The sequence below is a fragment of the Caenorhabditis elegans genome, chromosome X (genome assembly GCF_000002985.6).
Source record: "Caenorhabditis elegans chromosome X".
Classification (NCBI taxonomy): Eukaryota; Metazoa; Nematoda; class Chromadorea; order Rhabditida; family Rhabditidae; genus Caenorhabditis; species Caenorhabditis elegans.
Genome location: NC_003284.9, coordinates 9,485,823 through 9,506,068, shown reverse-complemented (window position 1 = coordinate 9,506,068; position 20,246 = coordinate 9,485,823). Strand labels below are relative to the sequence as shown.

The window sequence follows — 20,246 nt, the reverse complement described above, 5'->3', positions numbered from 1 at the left end:
GATTTTCCTAAAATATTGTAAACTAACTTATAATAACTTTGAAAGTTGCAAAATTGCTTTAAAGTTTTTAGGTTAGGTATAAAAGGAATTTGAAAAGCGGAGATTGCTCCAATACAAACTTTGATAAAATAAACTACTGGCGACCTCTGACAAGGTCACTTCTTGTTTTCTAGGAAAAGCGGTGTTCACAACTCCTATTAAATTTTCCTATTCATGAAGAAAATCGGTGTCCCTGCTTTAAAAAAAGTAGGGTTTCGATGTCAAACACACAAAAGTTAAACCATGTGAAAATTTAGACAGTCGAAAAGAAAAAAGGCGAAGAGCGATGAGGTGTGAATGTGAATCCGTCAAGTGGTTGTTGTACATTTGACTCCCTAAGCTCCATATGAGAGGTCTATTGCACCTGTGATGAGGAGGTCGAACATTTGTATTTGTTGATAGTTTAACAAAGAAGGCTGAAGTGAATTTGGCGACAAAACCGAGAAAAAAGACAGTGTTTAGCCGACATCGTGTTTTACTAGATTCTTATCTGACCAAGGTGTTGCCACTTATTTTAGGTGGACAACGCTTGCTGACCGAAAAACTGGGAGAAATAAGAAGAGGATCTTTTAAACTACTCATTTTTAAAGAAACGAAAAAAATCTTAGTTAAATAATGATTCAGCAATTGCTTCTGGTTTCTTAAAAGAAATTATAAAAATACAATCTCATTCTGTGATAGCGGAATAAGTGGAATAAACAAAACAAAAATGCGAAAATAAGTGACTAATAGGAAGTGAAGAGAATCGGGGGCGAACGCGTTCGCTCTCCACGCTTTTTTATATCAATAAAACAGTATCTTGCTGGCAAAAGAAAGACGCAAATTTGCATAACAAAAAGGTTGATCGATTGAAAAGTGAGCAGAGATAGGGAGGATGTGTATTGGTGTGAGGAGAGTGCCACACACAGACACAGTTCACCCAAACACATAGGTCACCCACAGGTGCAACACATATGGGTAGAGAGTAAACGACGCAGACAAAGAAATGGTGAAGAGAACTATTATGAAATGGTCCGACAGTGAAGAGGCGAGGGAGGGATGTTTACAAACTATGATGGATTGGTGGTGGGTCGCAAGCGGGAAGTAAGTGAAATTTAGATAGAAAGCTAGGATATTTACGAAAATAAATTTTTTTTTCATATTTCAAAAAGGAGTAGCACATTATGTTTCCAGTTTTCAAGATTAAACAAATGCTTAAAAAAATTCAAATGCTTCCAAACCATAATTTTAATTGAATAGATTATTGGAGCTTTTTCACGGAACATTTTTGTGCACCTAACATTAAGGTTTATTCAAATCTTTCATACTAAAATTCAAAATGTTAAATAGGTACATAGGTAAAAAACTAATCCTTTTTTCGGGACTGTATGGCGCCACGTAAAACAACTTGCACCTGTCAGGCTCTTCTATGCGGCAGGTGGATAGTATTGAGGTCAAACGGCAACAGAAATATTACTTGCCTAACTCGAAAATTTGAATAGGTACGGTATATAAATTTTTGAAAGATTATAACAAAATAATCCTGGTGGAATCGCTTAACTCAATTGTAATTTGCCAATCTCGCCTATAAATTAACCATTGGGGACTCATAATTTTGCGGAACAGATGTAAATTTAATCCAATCAGATATGATCACAGAATCGGCGATGACGACGTTTGTCATTCGTCACGAAAACAATGCTAATTATACATGCGCGCACTTTTCAGAGAGAAAAAGAAGAGAGAATCATGAAGAGATGGATAGAAAGAAGGAAAGAATGAAGGCTATATAATCTTATGCGGATCTCATTAATGGTCTCTTGAGAACGGCACACCGACAGAGGATTCGAAAAGTAGAAGAATAGGAAAAAAAGAAGAAAAAAGAAGCTATTAGTCAGTTGGAGAGATTGAGAAGCTAAAAAAAAACGACAGAATAGTCCTACTTCAGCTTGATGGCGTGCTGGGAATCTTGGTATGAGAGGAAATGAGCAAAAGGTCACAAATAGTGAAAAAACTAACTTCTCCATCCACTTTGCTCGTTCCAGTGGAGTCCGACAGGAATAGTAGGTGCTAGCCAGTCGAAAACAATTTGGAACTTCAAAGATTGAAGGATGTACTGGATGCAGGCGGTTATCTTCGTCTGAAATAAACAGTTAATTGAAATTGAAATATGCACAATGGGTTGAATTAAACTGGCTGGTACTTGTGTGTTACATCCCTAAAGTTTGAAAATTAATTTTTATACTATTAAAAAAATAAAGCTGCAACTAGATTACCTTGTTTTTCATAAGAAATTCCCTATAGAAAAACAAAACAATAAATTAAAAAACGCTGGTTTAAAATTAATCTCATTTAGTAATCATAATTAAACAAAAAATAAATATAAGCAGAATACGATCATTGTGTGCCTCTTGAACTCTTAGGTGTCATTTTTTGGTAATCAATGCCGGCGGGGGCCTCTTATGAGCACAACCTGCAGCTATCATATTACTCAAATGTTGCATAGGTTACACGTCATTGGATAAATCGAGAAAAGTATAGAAAATGAGACTTTGGGGAGCAACAAGTGTTCTCAATTTCTGTGGGGGTGGATGAACGAAAGTTTGGCAACGAGTCGAGTTTTGCACAACAAATAAAATACGTGTTACTTCTTGTGTTTCGAAGTTCACTTAGTGTAGAGGAATTGAGAAAAACTTCATAACGGTGTATACATGTATATGAATTCATGTACGTGTTTTATTAAAAACATATTGGAGGTAAGATGACGATCGAAAAAAATCATGTTTAGGCATTTTTTGTACAGACACAATTTGTATGTTCATTTTTTAAATAATTGGTAATTTGTACTTCTGTATGGAAATACGGTATCTAACTCTATTGTAGAATACTTTCAGGAAGAAAAATATGACAGTAGTTCAATTAACTCAAACACCATTAAAAAGTGTTTCTGCAATAGTCAATTTTCGGAATATTTTACTTTACATTGAGAGCTATTATTTCTAAATGTTCTACAAAAGCTTTCAAAATATTGACTTACTCAATTCAATCATATGTGTTGAATGTGCCGAACTGAGCAATGATTCGTGTGAACGGCAGGCCCTAAGACTTCCTTCTCGAGCCGGTTGGCTTAAATGTCGTCGAGCCGGAGGTTGTGCATACAGACTGCTATCTCTGCTTGGTGTATTGCTGGCGTCCACTCTGTGAAGAGAGCTGAAAATGGAAGACGATTGGTAGGCATACCTTTATATTTGCTATATTGTTGTTTCTACCTATACATTGTATACTTCAGACATTTTATCTGTGTCAAGTGGTAATCTAGACACAAGTTTGAGAAATTGAATAGGTTTCGTAGTGAACTGTAATGTTTTGCATTTAAAACATAACATGGTTAAAAAACTAGAAAATTTTGATTTTTTCTCAAGATGATGAGAAGATTTATCTGATTTGTTTTTAGAAAATGAGTAGACCCTTAAATTTGGGTGGATTCCGTTGAACAGGGAGAACAATATAAATTAACTTCTAGTTTTACAAATTAGGAATTTATGTAGAAATCTGGGTTTGTATAATCATAACTAAATATTACAACTTTTTAATAAGCTATAAGCTTCACACTTCTCATCATTAGAGTCTTTGAAAGACATCTTAACAATATAAACACTTCTCAGCTAATAACTTACGGTTGATTTGGAATGTTCACAGTATAAGAACTGGATCGAATTGAAAACATGTGTTTCATAAGGCTTGTTTTTTTCTGTTTCAAATATATTTTTGTTATCGGTCATAGGACGAGATGTTCCTTATCTCTTGCCCCCTGAGTGTTTGGTTTTAGACAGTAAGGTTTAATATTGAAATGGAAATATAGTGTCATGCCATCTGCATGGAAAATTTGTTGAAGCGGAATCAAATATGTACAACAAAAATGTACACAGAACAAAATCTAGTAATAGTTCGGAATGGTAATCGTAGTGAGAGTAGGGTGGTGGAGAAAAGTCGGAGAAAATGAAGAAAATGACGATGCTTTGCGACTTCTAAATCCGCTCTCGGCCCCCTGTGTCCGCCCCAGGGGTTTAGCACAGTAGGTGGGTGTTTGAGGATAATACTGCCAATTCAAGGAGGATTCTGACCCTTTGACGCTCCCTTTTACAGGGAATTTGAAGATTTGGTTGCAGAAAGCGAAATTGGCCAGCTAAGTAAAATAGAGAGAAGTTTGTTTGAATTTTATTTCCTAGACCTACTAGACCTACTTTTAAAAACACTTGGTATTTCTAGTACTTACCGTTTTGACTTGTATACAATCCTGCCCCGAACAAGGCGCGGATTGGCGTTGTGTTTTTCTCGATTTGGAGATAGGCACTGCATATCTGTACAATCAGATACAAAAGCCGTAGTAATTCGTGGCAAACATCGTTCTGACCGTGAACTCGGCAGCCGTTCTGAACCAAACATTGGTATGGAGACGGGTTCCAATCGTTTTGGAACACGAAAAGAGCGATTGTACATGTTGCATTCGAAATGAATATGAAAGGCAGAATGATTTACAATAAAAAGAAAATATGTAGATTCACAAACAGAAGAACACCAAACGAAGAAATTATGATGGTTTTGAATTGGCGAAATTGAAATTGGATTGGAATGATGATGTTGCGATGCTGTCTTGATTGCTTCTAGGAAAGCGCTAGAAAGATTGAATATTCAAATCATTGACGCGCTTGGAAGTGACAAGATGAACGCCCCCGTGCAGGTTATTGTATCAAACAGACGGATGTCGAAAAGCGAAATTATCATTTGGCCCCCGGGTGAAAAAGGAAAGCTGACTGATTATTATTATTTGAAAATCTAGATTTTCAATGGACTGTGAAAGTGCGGGCAAAGTTATGTTTTGTTCAATTAGAAAGATCTTGCAGGATAATTATAAAAACTTGACATTATTTAGGAAAAGACAATTTTGTTTCGGAAACATAATTGTCCAGATAGAAAAAAGTGAACTATCTGAAGTCGAAAAAGTGTCTTATGGGTTTGGTTTAGTTTGAAAAAGCTTAATCAAATATACATTCAACAATAAAAAAATTTTATTTGTTAACAATATCTTCATATTATTGGTATAATTCAACTTTAAAGGCCGAGTACCGAAGTGTGAGACTTTGCGAGAATTTTGAAATTTTTTCTTTAAATAAACGAGCAAGATATGTATTGAAGGGTAAAAATAAAATACAAATAACTATGTTGGCAGACTGAGAAGATGGCAAAGCTGGAGATTTTGGCTAAATAGGTATTTTTATCCAAAATTTTTGAAACGCCATAACTTATTGTAGAAATTTTCAAAACGTCTCAATACAAAATTGGGAAAAAATAGGCACAATTACCCTAAAAATTGATTTTGTTACACAATTTCCAAAATAATCATGATATTTGAGGGAAATTATGTTGAAATGAAAAGGAAGAAACCGTCCAAATCATTGTGGAATTTATGCCTCATAAAATGGTACATAAATTCTGGAATGAAAAAAAATTTTCCAGAAAATGTGTTCTTTCTATGCAATAAATTTTAGGAAATGTGATGAAAAAAAAAACCAATAAATATAACGAAAATACATTTCTAATTGTTGGTAATTTTTAGACGAGTCTGGTAATTTAGACAAATCTGATGATTTTCAATTTTCGAAAAAAGATTCTCATGATTCAGAAATAACCAAAATTTAAAAATCCATTTAAGCACATAATTTACAGGAAGTAAAGCTTCAAAGGATCTTTTTTCAAAAATAAAATCTCAAATTCCTCTCACAACTACGAGTAAATAATTTGGTATGTAATGTCACAACAAAATAGTGTCCGCCACAGGTGGCGTCTGAATAGTTCATATGGGTGAGAGGGCATCTCTGTGGCAAAAGGAAAAAATGCGGGTGCCCACCCCGTGCTTTTTGCAAGTTGCCGTGCTCTCATCAACAGATGGGGCGAGCAAAAGTTATTGGGACCTGGCGGGCGGGAAGGAAGGAGGGGGAAAAGGGGGCAAATCATCATCCGAAAAATGAGTGGAACAAGAGAGAGGTGTTTAGAAAATGCTCGAAAAATGAAAACATTTGAGAGAGGAAAAGTGGGGACAATTACATGAGGGTGGTGTAAAACACTAGCTGACATGAATCCTTTCGAGAGTCATTTATGAATGGGTACGGTTTATGAAAATAATCGATTCAAACACATTTTCAAAAAACTAAAGCTTTGAAAGGAATGGAAGCATAGGTAGGAAATTGATATAGTTCAAAAGTAAATACATGCAATTACTCATTTAAATTGATAAGAAAACCCTAAAAAAAGTAAGTGAAGCTCACAAAGCACATGTTTTTTGGAAAGAGTTGTTGTGTTTGAGCATGTCGTTGTGATGGAAATAAATTTAAAATCTATTCGTTCCATTCTGAATGTGACCCATGGGAATTTTGTCATGTTTATCAATGCAACATGTCAGCTAAATGTGAAATCAGAAGAAACTGAGACATATGTGATGAAGGAGGAGGAGAAACGTTGCTTTTTTGACGAGCTGGACACTTGGAAATATCATTTGACAAGTTCAGACTAGAAAAATTGAAAGCAAACACGTATATTATTGCTTATCGATTCTAAACAAATACAAAAATATAATAGATAGGCTGATCTCATCTCGAATTGGTTATGCAATCGGGTTAAAAGTGAAAAGAGGTAGTTAAACCAGTTGTTGAAAAAACCCAACATTTTCACTATATTTTGCTGCGACTGACTGTTCAAAATCGGTTTAACCTTTTCTTCAGAGTAGAACACGACTTTGTAAAATATTGGTGTGTAGTCTTGATTATAAATTAAATTTAGAAATAAAACAAAAACTCTAAATGTTGTGCCCGCACTATTTCAAACAACATAATATAAAACATATCGTACATAGGAAATTAGTAAAAATGCAGTAATTGTTTCAAAAAGTGTTCTTAAAAAAAAAAAGTGTTCTTTTCTGCAGATTGCTCCGCTTGTTAAAATTGAAAATATATACATTGTTTAGCTATAAACAAATAGGTAAAAAGAAGCGTCCATTAAAAGCAAAACAAAAATAAAATTGAAATTTGAATATCCGGGAAAACGCAAATTCTGTTTTTTTCTGAAATAGAAATCTACACTCTGTACGTGTATTAAAAACGTGTTTTAGAGAAAAAAACTGGAAAACTCAAAAATCTTAGGGAAAACTCGCGCCTTTGGTTTTTCTTTTTTTCTGTTGGTGAGAATGTAATAAAACTCAGGTGTCTAGATGAAATAAAATCTATTCTCAGTAGTAATTAAAAATAAGGTCAACAACTTTCAGAACAAATAAGTTGTTGATTTGAGAAATTAGTTGCTTGTTTTGAGAAAATGTTTTCTGATATTTTAATTTTAAGAAAACTAAAAACTGGTGTTTTCAAAAAATGTATTCAAAGGAACATCTTGTATTAAACATATTGTGACCTTATAACAAACAGAAGACAAGTGAGAATTTAGATTGCACTAAGAGTTTTTGGAGTGTTTTATCAATAGGCGTGCACTTGGATGAAGTGTGAATGACACCAAACAAAAAAACGCGGGAAGATGAAATGTAAAATGAAAAAGATTTTTGAGGGGGAGATGGGCCCTATGATAAATGCCTCCAATTATTGGGCTTTACGATTACAATAACCAAGTGGAAACAGCTGGGGGTCCAGCATTGGTTACTTATGAAAGGTTTCGAATATCTCTTGATCTCACCGATTTTACGAGTTTCAAATGTTTTGTTTCATTATTATTTTTATGTTCACTATTCAACCAAAATACTTAATTTGTTGATGAAATAATTACAAACGCAAACAGATAAAAACTCACTGTTGATTTGCTTCTGCCAGCGATTTTTCCATTTTGCTCACACTCTTTGTTCTTTTTAGTGGGTTTGAACGGAACGGTCGTGATAAGAGATTCTGAAAATATGTCTTTATGAGTTTTCCTGATTCGCTCAAGAATTCAAGTGAGAATTTAAAGAAGACACAAAATTATTATTCACTGTTCGGTTTTTGAGTAGAAGCTGTACCCAAAAATTGTTGAAAATGAAAAAGTTATTATTTTTTTGGCTCAGGAATCATTGTCTCCCAATCTAAAAAAGAAAACATAATCCGAAGAGAAAGTACCAACAATTTCAATTTCAATACAATTCATATCCATTCTAGGTTTCTTAAACAATAATATATTTCCTAGACTGAAACCTAAACTAATTTTGCACGATCATCGTATGATCTCTTTGAATTTTCTTTTGATCACAATTTTGAAACCAGTTCGGTATTAGACAAAACCATTCAAAACTCACTGCAATACGACCTGACGCAGACGAATCCGATGGGTTATTTGCCGGTGGCACGATGGGGAACTGTAATTGCCACATGGAATTAATAATAATATAGACATCGTTCGCCGAGAACTGAGTCACGTCGAACATTCTCATTTCGTCGGGTATGCGAGCCGCTTTGTCATAAGAAAACAGTTATCAGTTGTATTTTTCCATTTGTGGCACTGTTAGTGGTTTGCAATTGTGTGAGTCACCACATACACTCCCACCATTCAAAAAATATTAATGTGCGTGAATGTGCTTTTTCAAATAATACCTAAATACGTTTTTGCTTTCTTTTCGTATTTTCGTTACTGAAAGTACGGTTTTGGTAAAATTTTGGTAAAATAAAAAATAACTGAAAAAATTCTCGTTTTTCTACAGTTTAATCGAGCATTCAAGTGAGTTGATTTTTCAAAATTTGATTAAAACTTTATGAAATTTATGATTGACACCTACTCTTGATTGATTTCATATGCTGTCTAAGTACTGACTAACTAAGTATTATTTTTTAAAGTAGAACAAACATCTTGTTGAATTTGATTGGTTATATTTAATACAAACTAACCAAGCATAGTATTTGAGTAATGCTAAATAAACAAAACTGTCTTTGGCTAAAAATGTTATTTTTGAAAATTCGTTCTTGTATTTTCTTACCACATCATTATGAAATATTAGGTGGTATTGTGATATTTGTTCATTGAAAATTTTGAAGCTGATTGGAAACTATTCAACAATTTGAAACTGTAAAATACTAAGAATTTCCTTCAATAGACAACCAGAGTTGCGACAAATTTAAAAGTCAGTTACAAACAAAATACAACAATTTTTGTAATTATAATGCATCTCATCAAAATCTCAACCTCTTTAAAAAATCAGTTGTCACTGATCTTTAAATATTGTTTTGAAAACAACCAGTTTACATATAACTTGAAAGTTTTCACTCACCCCATATGCATTTGTAGGTTGGTTTAAATTCTGTGTAGATCCGGACAGCCTAGTCGAAAGATTGTGACTAGACGATGACATCCGTCCATTCATCAGATTATTGTGCACTGATGCTGTCAATGTGGTTCTATTTCCAGTCGACGCCCCAGACCATCCCCTCCGATCCAAGGACTCTCCTCCAACCTGAGCACCGCCGGAATTCGTTTCGTCGTGGATTGCATCTAAAAATCGATTAGATTGACGTTGATTTGCACAAGTAATTAATGGTATTCGTGCATATCTACATCAAGTTTAACCTTTTTGGCCCCTGTGCACTGTTGTCTACCAGTGCCGGTTTGTATTTCCCACTTGTGCACACATTATTTCCCTCGGTATTTGTTATGATCACAAAAATGCGAGTAAAACAATAGATAGAAATGCGGGAAGACGTGCGCGCGCGCGAGAAACGCTTGAATTAACGTGTCTAACCCTATCGCATTATTTGAAACCTGAAGCCATCATTGCCAATGAATCCAGAATTATGTTTTAAAGTGTGGTGTCGAATGTGAATAAGGAGTAGATAGTGGTGAGATGATCACCGTGAAGTTTTCTGTCAAACGTGATAGCAAAAAATGATACCAAGAAGCATTGATATGTAATTTATTTTTACAACTTAAAAATTGTTTGAAAGCACATATTGTGATTAGGATCAATTTCATTGTGAGAAAAAATATTGATTTTTAGAAAAGTAAACTCTAACAAAATCTATTTTTTAAAATCAAACAACATATTTGAGTGGGATAAAATTTTAACAACGCTAACTTTAACTTTTGAAAATATACCCCACAACTTTTGAAAATTTGAATAAATTAATGATATAGCAGAACTAAAATATAATTTTGTAAAACTTCTTTATAGTTTTTAATAACTGGATTTCCGATATTTGCATTATTTGTTCCGAGTGAAAAATGATTTTAAAATTGAATGACTATAATACATCATGTAAGATAAGCTTCTCCATCAATCATCCCGCCACGTTTTCTTAAACATCACACCATCGGCGTGACCGCATTATCATTTGTTTATCCTATTCTTTCCCAGACAGGAACCGAAGAGTGCAGGACAAAAAGCTTGTTTTTTTCTTTCTTTTTTTCCTCGTCGGAAAAGATACATAAAATAAATTTTCCGACTCGCTGAAGATTGATTTCAAGGTGTTAGCATGTTAGGTTTGCCTAGGTAAACATATAAAACTCGAGAAAAGTTACCACGAAAATCGATATCATAGTCCACAGGTGGCACATATTCTTCAGGAATAATATTTAGAGAATACGTACTTTGAGAATACCAGGGCGAGATTCCATAACGTCTCATTTTTATAAAACAAACAAATAAAAATGGGAAAACGAATGAAGAGTTGCTATGGAGTTAGTGGGTGGTCGCAACACATTTGGCCTTGCAACACGCAACGCCAATCACTGATAATAATAATAGAGTGGCAGCAGCAAGAATCACAGAGAAGGAGGTAATCAGAGAAAGAGGAAGAAAAAGAGGAAAAGTGACAGAAAGATTATTAATGAACGGGGTGGTAAAAAGGGAGGGATCTAGGAATGGCACTGGAAGGCCTTCCCCTTCTTTTCTCTCTACCGTTTTCTGTCACTCTGTTCTTCTCTCTCTCACTTTAAGTATCCCTCCTTCTCTTTTTATATCTAAGCTTCTGCCGTGACAATCGTGTACGATTCCTTTCGATTCAAATCAAAGAAGAAGAGGCAAGTGAGGGAAAAATGCATCAGCGCCCGTTGTTCTTGATGGTCACTCTTACCCTCTCTGTCACTCCGCCCACTCTCCTGTATACAGTGTGCCTCAACGGAGGGCTTACTCTCTGGTCGCCTACACATCTTCCGCGCTCTTTCCGCGCGGGGCACCTAAGCCGCAATTGTTGTCATGGAGTCTGCGTCACTATATGCATAAGTTTGATAGCATCAAATAATCTCATCTGCCTGCCTTTTCACCTTGCGTCTTAATGACACTTAATTGGCATGAAGAATTTTACTCGCATTCCTACGTTTTCGGTGTTAAAGGGCGAAGGTGGTGATAATCGTTATGATAACAATAATCTGTTCGAAAACTTTAATGTGTGAAAGTGTGAAATAACACTTCAACTTTCAATTTTCACACCTTTTTACACATCTACAGGCAACTTCTATTCAAGAACGTTGGAAAGTTTAAATTGGAAACGCTCACTTGGCGCTGATGGAATAATCAACCACTAATATATTTTGCAAACGGTACCCCAATAGTATTTGCTATGAAATATAAAATATATTCAATCTTCAATGATATTAAAAAATTACAATGTCTACGCGTACCGTGGATTGCAGCAATAAATGATTGCATTTAAGAAAATCAAAGTTACTTTTTTGTCTATTTTGTGATCCATTATGGAATCTCATCAAATTGCAAGGTTGCACTGAGAATTGATTATTCAAGAATTACTTCCAATCTTTCTATTTGCCTAAAAAGGTTCTCATGGGATGGTCAAAAAAAAACCAAAACCTCTGTTTAGATTTACATAGATTTGTAGATTCCAATCGGATTCAATCTAAATTCAAGGACACATAAAATCTGGCCCAAGGATGCTCATCGGAAAAGTTTTAAAAAAATGTTTTGTTCTGTGTTCTGCCAATATAATTATACGGATTTACTGTTCAAAAATTCTGAGAAAAAGAGCAAATAATGCTTCTTTTCGACTTATCTATTTATTGATCTTTTGCTCGTGTTTTTGTGTTTCAAGAAGCAGAGCACAATATATTCACCATTGCAGGTTTTTGAGCACATGAAGGATTCGAGAGTGGAACATCAAATCGTACGAATTTTTATATCAGATCTCGTTTTTGATTGTGTCGTTTGCTCATCCAACGCTCGTACCACTTATGTGACCACTTGAATCGGGACAAGCGCACCCTAACCATCACTCAAAGGGGAACACGACATGTTATCTTCACCGCCTACAGTATCGCTATTCAACAATCACAAAAATGTCATTTGCCAAGAAAAAAACTTGAAATGAAAAAATAAAGGGTTTCTATTGCAATTACATTTTCAATTAGTATAATGGTGGTTACATGTTTGTGCGAACGATGTGCCGAATGAGCGTGATTTCTAATTGCCTTATCGCGAATTGCGTTCAGAATGACTCTCAATTATTCTAGATATTTATGGAAACTAGGATTGGAAAGTTATTGGTTTCATGGAACTTGAATTTGGCTACAAAAATTAAACGCGTCTATTGTTAAACCACCCAAAAACGCAAAACTTTTTGTTGGAATCTGATTGGATATTTTGAGAACTGAGAAAACCAAAATTCACAAATGAGTATCATAAAATTGTATTATTGATGTCTGCTACAAAATAGCTACAAAAAGTCGGAAAATGTTTATTTTGATCAAAAAAGTTTGAAGAATGTTCTATTAAAAAATCTTAAGGCGATCTTTCTTATGTACAATATAAATCATGTTTTCCCAATTAGATTTTAAAATCAGAAAATGAAAAATTTATTGAAATTATTTCAAACATTTTTTGCAACATCTAAAAACATCTACAACTGTAAAAAGTCATTCAGTCCCAAATGAGTACAAAATTATCAAAAGTGCAATTTGTTGTATAACTGATGCATATTTAAAATGTAGAAGCATACATAAACAGTGAACACATAATAAGAGCATACAGTTCTTGAATAATTTGTTAAAAGTTGTCAAGCTTTAGCTATAATATTACAAAAAATCTCAGTTAAGTTCCATTTAATTTCAAAATGTATATTAGCAAGTTAGAATTTTGCTGAATCTTTTGCAGCAGCATGACTAAAAAGAGTAGCATTAAACTGTGTATACCTTGGTAACAGTTGTGCTAATGTTTGATATTGATAGTTATCTAAAACTTAGTTGAAGACATCATTCCTGCCTTGTGTGTTTAAAAAATTTTTTTTTTGCTTCTGTCTACCAATGCACATTAAAACAATGAGCAAATACTGTATATTAGCTTAAAATAAATTTTCGAAAAAGGAATGCCCTCAATACCAAAGTAATCTAATTAGACGACTCAGTTCCATATACATTGTTTCTGATAATGGACTCCCCCAGGTTCTACGAACTTTATTTTGAAACGCTGGACTCTTTTCTTTTTGCAGCTCTAACTCCACTTTTGGCTCCTTGCTATATAAGTTCATACGAAGAGCATTAAAAACAAAAGCAAAACATGAAGAAAACGGTCATAAATTTTGAGAGAGCATTGGTATTATTATCGAAAAACGTCATTTTATGATGGATCGGACCACAAGAGTAATTTGAAAAAGTTAGAGGAAATACAAATTTTGTAACGAAAACCTAAAAGTTATAGAAATGGGAAAAGAAAAGTAGCAGTAAAGGTAGATGCACCGATTTCTTCCAGTTGAAAGTCTCAGAATGGAGTTGGGAAATAATGAAAAACAATGAGGCAACAAAGGCTCTCCGTTTTGTGGCCCTTAAACTGAAGTAAACCATTTTGTTTTTTTTTCCGCCATCCTTCATGTCAATTTTTCCATTTTCTTCCATTTTCTCCTATTTTCAACAGAGAGCAATTCAATTCGGACACACCATCTCATTTAGCTTTTTTCCTTATTCCGCAAGGACAACTGCTTTGATGAAGGCTTCCTAGACTTCATTATTCCGTTTTTCATGGAAGAACTACTTGGGCAGTCTTATTTTAGATTCCTAGATTTTTCTGGTTATGTTTCAGCTTTGATTTAGAATCTGACGTGGCTTGAGAGAAAAGTAAAAAAAAGTCAAGAGACACATAAATTCTTCAACTTTTTCAAAAAATGAATATCCTAGCTACGATTCAGAATGTTGTTTTTTTCAATCCACAAATTTTACAAGAGCTTTTCTCATTTTTTTTCCGTGTCAACACAACAAGGGCCACTGCACATTATTTTCACACATCGATTCAATTCTTAATCACCGCATACAAAAGCATTTCAGCCGTTCAGCCATTACTCAGCAAACAACTTTCGGTTAGTAAAACAGTCCATCATCATGTTTTTCATGAATGAGTAGTGTTAGCAAATTCTATGACGTTCGCAGTATCGTCAAATGACAAAATGTTAATGATGATATGTCAGAGAGTATTTAAAACCAGTTTGCCGGTGCGTAGTCGCTCGATATAGCGATAAAGAGTTCACGGCATATAGGAAACGGGAGAAAAAGACACAGTTGCAACATATCCTTTTTATCATATCACATAGTTAAGCAAGCTGTTTGATTTTCAGCCAGGAAAGTAAAAAAAAAAACAGCGGAAAGAATAGGGAAACTGATTTTTTCAAAAAAATTTAGAATATTAAGCAACAAACAAGATTCAAAATCAGGCAAAGTCAATGTTCAAAAAAATCGATCGAGCAGGAAATAAGGGGAAAGCTGTATAGATCAAAAGATTGATGGCTTTAGGGATCGGAAATCCATTGGATAACTAAAAAACCGGGGTGGCAGAAAGGACAGGGGACCAATTTACAAAATACAAATTGCAAGAGTAGTTAAGATGCAGAAAATGATACAATTAATAAATACAAAGTAACGTGTTAAAAACAAATATTTTTGCATTTGTAAGTATAAGCTTTAATTATGAGTTATTTCCCAGTTAAATTTACATCTGTGACTCACAACTGGTTGCAGCCTCTGATTCCTCGACATCTTCTGGTTGAGCTAAGAATGGCTTCAACTCTCCTTCCGTAGCAAGTGATCGGTCTGTTTCTGATGCTCCAGAGTGTGGAGGAGATGTTCCTGATGTTCCGGTCGCGGCTTCCACATTCTCATTCTTGAGCTCACTCTGGCAGCAACATAGCATCCATTTTCGGAAAAATCCACTGATTTTTTCACAGGCGCTAAAGTAAGCAACGCACAGGTAGGTCCAAATTTCTCCGATAATCATTAACGGAATATAGCAGTAGTTAATGATTGCCATTTTGGAGGAGAAATATCGAAAGGACCTGTTTTGAGCTCAAGGAGTTCACGGGTGTCCTTTGTTAAAATGCGGGAAAGGATCCAAAATAGGCGGAACCGATGAGAGTAGAAGCAAGATAAAGAAGAAGAGAGGCCAGTTGCAGAAACGTGAGGAAGAAACAACGGAAGGAGAGTGTGTGTGCGGCGGGAGCGTTTGACCGACTGCCAAAATTCGGCATCTGGCTCCGCCCACCTTCACTTTGTAATCGGGGAGAAGACGTGGAGGTGCAGTCGTTTTTTTTTTGCCCCGCTACTCGGAAGTGCCCGCGGGTTAGATGAGTTGAGGAGAAATGCAGTCTAACAAAAAGTTATCAGCTGTTGAAAGAAGGCGGATGGAGGATGTGATAAATGACAAATGATAAGGATTGAAATGGCATAGCTCTCGCACTTCGCATTTCACCTGAGTTTTTTGGTAGATTTGGACCCATGATTTGTGGTTGTTTTGTCTTCATTCAGCGTGATGTATTTAAAAATTAGAACTTCATAAAATCTCAGAAAATGTCTTTAACGTCATTCATGGTAATGTTTAAATTCTATTGCATAAGAGTAAAAGCGTTATCAACCATCAAGGCTAATTGATCTTATCTCACTCGGATACGATTTTCATATCTTCTGAAAAAGAACCAAAATAGTATTGCATAGTCTTCACTTTGTGTTGTTTGCAATTAAAGTTTCCATACCTAGAGGGTCAGATCAATAAAATTGATAAGCTAAGATGTAGGTTTCTCGATATCTTGCTTCACATCCGAACGCTCTTGTTTTCTCGATTATGAAGAAGAATGCAAATGAGATTCCCTCGATTCATCTTTCAAATCTCACTCCTAAATCCTTTATTCAAATTTCCACAGAGAAAATAAATTTTCACGGAAAAGGTGTGAAATTGAAAACGGTAGGCAACACGGGCGAGGTATGTTCCGTTTAAATGATAAACCTCAGGTTCATCTCTTTTATTCTTTTTTCCCTCTCTTTCAAACCCATCTCTCGATCATCTTCACGATTTATGAGTGGTTTGGGTTCGGGGTCTCGTGTGTCAGAGATGCTGTAAGCGCTATGATTTTCCGGTGGATGGTCAATACATTTATCAAATTGTTTATGATACCGTTATTGACAGATGTTAGGTTTTTGTCTAAAATGAAAAAGTTCGACTCAGTACGTTACCATACTAAGTTGTTAATTTTGACATACCAGATGTTTCAAATCTGTTGAAACGGGTAAATAAAACAAAATTATGTTAGATATATTAATACACCAAAAGACGTTATAAATATGACACAGACATCAGTATTGTAAATTAACAAACGCGTTTATATTTATCAATATTTTTCTGTGACCGAGACCTGAACAAACTTTTTTATAATTGTTATGCATAATTGACAATCAATCATGTTTTAGAAATCCTTGGTCTTATAGTAACACTTGATTTTCCTACAAAAGTGAATTGAACACATACGAAAGGAAGTTAAATGTACTTCTATGTATTTCATGTAAACTTAAAACGAAGATGTTTTCTAGCTTTGTGCAAATGCAAATTTTTATATCACAAAAACATAAGCTGTTGGAATTTCAGGTTTATGTGTTTAGCGATCAACACGTAACTGAAGTTCATACGTACATAAAGTCACAGAGTAAAAAAGTTCAAAAGCATTATACATGAATCTTGTTAGAACAAAATGTTACTTTTTAATTCTATTGAAATTCTACAATTTTGAAACTTTTATTTCAGTTCAGCACAAGCAAAAAAAAGTTTTTCAACGCGTCACACTAATGGTAGGGCTCCGAACGCCTCCAGATGTCGTTATGTTTCGCTCAAATTCCTTTTCAGCGGACATTTTCAAACTTCAACCCTATTATTGAGAATCTGATAAGCTGTAATCATTGTTTCAACGTTTACGGCAAACATCTATTCAGAGTTCTGCTATAAACAGACATTAAATCTATTCAGGGGAATACTAACGTCATTTCACTGAAAATATCTAATGACTTCTGAACTTTTGATTATGCTGAAGTTGCATATTTACTAGCATAGAACATAAATTGTTTTAATGACTTTAATATTTGTTAATCACAAACAATTTAAACTAAATAATTTGTTAGGATCTCAAAATAATAATCACTTGTTAAAGAAGGATAATCAGTAGTTAATTCAAAAACCAGTTTTCAATATAAAAAACATTATTGAAAAACTAATTCATACGAGCAGTTGGTAAACAATCGGAATAGGAAGACAATGGTTTTGAAATCAATAAGTATCATTTCATTTCGCCAGAGATGGTATTGAGAAAAATTATGAACGGAAAAATCGAAATTAATACTCTCATCTTCCTCAATTTGCGAATCAGAAAGAAATACTACATATCATGAAAGGAAATTGAGCATTTTTTCAAAAGATAATAAAGAACTATTCATTTCTGCTTCTATTCCTGGTTCGTTTTTCACTTTTCAAGATAATGGAATGCAATGGTATAACTGGAAAACGAAGGCAAAAGGAAATGAGGTTCAAGAAGAAAGATGGTAATAAAAAGTCTCAGGATTTGGTGGTAGAAAACTAAGAGCGGCGCCCGGAAATTGGATATTTTTCACAACGGTTCAGAATTTTCAATAATAAGTCATCTGGTGAACCAAATGGAATATGCAAAACATTAGCTACTTTTGGGGTATTTACACATTTTTGTAAAATTTAATCTTGGAGAACGTACAACAAAAATTAAAAGGATTCCATGTGACATGCTGCTCAAGAAAAAAATACAGATGAAAATGCGACGTTTCAGGAAAATTTAGTTTCACAATTAAGTTCCAAAATATTTTTAATCAATCAACAAAGGCTTAATACCATGTGTCTAAGTGTAATTCATAGTAAATATTTGACCCCAGAGTTGGGCGGCAATAGCCATTTGTCAATCTTTCATTACACGGGAAGTGAAAAATATTCACTACAGTTTGAGATCGCTGTATTTATTTTTGCGCTATTTTATTTACGTATGTGTGTCATTTATGAAATTGTTAAAAGTAGATAGGCGTCGAGTTTTTCAATATTTGGCGGCTGACGAGAATACCTATTATCGCCAATTATAAAGTTTGGCATTTGCAAAATTGTTGATTATCGCCGAGCCCCGTTTTGAGCCAAACTTTTTTTTAATATAAAAAAAAATGATAAGCCAGCTATAAAAATATATCTACTGTTTGAACATTTGCAAAGGTTGTTTCAAACTAAGAAGTATACATTATATTACATAATTTGTAAATAAATTTACGATTGAATGCAACTATTTGATTATATTCATGCTTCGGTGTAAAAAAAAGTGGGAAAAACTTACCACGCACACTGCCATATTTGGACGGTCGTATATCAAATGTCTCCATCGAATTACCGAAAGAGTCTCTACAAATGTGCAGGATAAGTCAAGTTAAGGGAATAAAGTTAAGGGAAAAAAAGATTTCGGGAATGATGTGTGGTTAGAATTTGAGGAGATTCATAAAATAACTGTGAAGTGATATAAGACAATGCAGTTTACGAGTTTTACGAGGTCAATGGATTGCAAAAAACATTACAAAGGGAACAACCGTGTGGTCTGGGAATAGCTAAACATCACATTGGAATAAAGAAAACAGCAAAACCAATTGGATGGTCGAAAGTGTGAGGAAACCAATAGAAAAAAAAAGGGTGGAGGAAGGATACGATGAAATGACAAGGCAACCCGAAAAAGGATATGTGAAGGTTGAAGAGTATTGTTCTTACTCTTTTTCTTCTCGCCTCATTCCTCATTTCAATTCATTTTTTCTCAAAAAACATAAATATATCTATGGCAAAATACCCCCTCCCCTAAATCTGACCGGTGGTCTGCTGCCAATTGCCGACAGCAGCCGCCAAAATTGAGGTAGAAAAGGTGAGAGAAATGGAAGACTCGTTTCGTTTCACACACAAAGACTGTTTTCCAATCATTTGCTCAATGGCGCCTCCCTCGATCCCTTTCATATTTCTGTCTGCGTATCTTGTTATCTAGTGATATCTAACATGTTCTCTAATCGCCTGATTGTGAACAGTGAGCCAATCTAAGATAATCAACACAAATTAAACGGAGATCCAAAAATAAAAATAACTAGAATTATAGCTGGTCAGCGTGGAATTGTAGATTGCACAGTGTAAAATTTATTATGAACGTATAAACCTGAATTCACCAATATGAAATGAAATAGCGCTTTATATATAGTAATGATGTATTAGTATACCGTATGAAATTTAAAAATTAACATTTTGAGATTGAAGTTTTTTACAAGAACTTCAACTTTACTTTTCAAAAACTAGAAAGTGTGTTATTGTAATGAAAAAACATAATTATTTGAAAATTTCTGTGAGTTTGTAAGGAATCATCAAAAAATTAACAAAAAATGTTTTCAAAATTTACGTATTCTTAAGGCGACTCAAGAAACAAAAGGAATGGGATGCAGTACTAATTTTCGAGAATGTGTTTTTGTGCAATACTATCGATTCTGCAATACAAACAAATAAAAACTATAGTTTGTTATATTGCTTTACAATTATTGTTTCGATTTCTCTTTCGAAATTAAAAAAAAATTTATCAGAAAATCATTTAAATATGTTAACACACGCATTTTGAGTTTCATCAAATGGTGATAAAAATAAATCAAAATTTGAGAAATTTCCTTTGCGCTTGTTATTTTTATCCAATTTTCAATTTTTAAACTAAAAAAAAATCATTTTTGATCTATAAGGTAGGAACTCTGAAAACTTCTATATTTGTCAACAAACTCTACGTAGCAAAAAAAGAACACACAAAAATGAAGTGAACATTAATAGTCGTGAGGTGCCCTCAAAAATTTTCAGAAGTGGGTGTGAACAAGAATTCTCAATTTCTTAGGGGTGTGGGATTTTGATTGTTATCTTAAAGAAAAAGCTGAAACCAAAAACACACTGT

At 34.2% G+C, this 20,246-nt stretch overlaps 1 protein-coding gene and 3 non-coding genes across 12 annotated transcripts in view; 3 read left to right on the top strand and 1 right to left on the bottom strand.

The window, feature by feature from the left end:
• gap-2 (Ras GTPase-activating protein gap-2) overlaps window positions 1-20,246 on the bottom strand; it is a gene marked incomplete at both ends in the record, with an annotated part of 43,985 nt that overhangs the window by 10,386 nt on the left and 13,353 nt on the right. For 3 of the 9 annotated variants that reach the window (NM_077194.8, NM_077195.8, NM_077196.6), the window contains 5 exons: window positions 2,038-2,158; window positions 3,056-3,228; window positions 7,867-7,958; window positions 8,342-8,401; window positions 9,308-9,528. In NM_077194.8, coding sequence (NP_509595.1) covers window positions 2,038-2,158; window positions 3,056-3,228; window positions 7,867-7,958; window positions 8,342-8,401; window positions 9,308-9,528 — 667 coding nt within the window. Of the gene's footprint in view, window positions 1-2,037; window positions 2,159-3,055; window positions 3,229-3,695; window positions 3,755-4,294; window positions 5,251-7,866; window positions 7,959-8,341; window positions 8,402-9,307; window positions 9,529-10,551; window positions 11,038-18,626; window positions 18,690-20,246 lie in introns of those variants that run through there. The other 6 variants (NM_077193.7, NM_001307916.4, NM_171753.7 and 3 more) reach the window with 5 other exon arrangements.
• Window positions 1,794-1,850, top strand: T19C11.1. The gene has a single exon (NR_071844.1). It is a non-coding gene; the product is annotated as an Unclassified non-coding RNA T19C11.1 (non-coding RNA).
• On the top strand, window positions 4,640-4,753 carry T19C11.2. The gene has a single exon (NR_071843.1). It is a non-coding gene; the product is annotated as an Unclassified non-coding RNA T19C11.2 (non-coding RNA).
• On the top strand, window positions 5,926-6,056 carry T19C11.3. The gene has a single exon (NR_071842.1). It is a non-coding gene; the product is annotated as an Unclassified non-coding RNA T19C11.3 (non-coding RNA).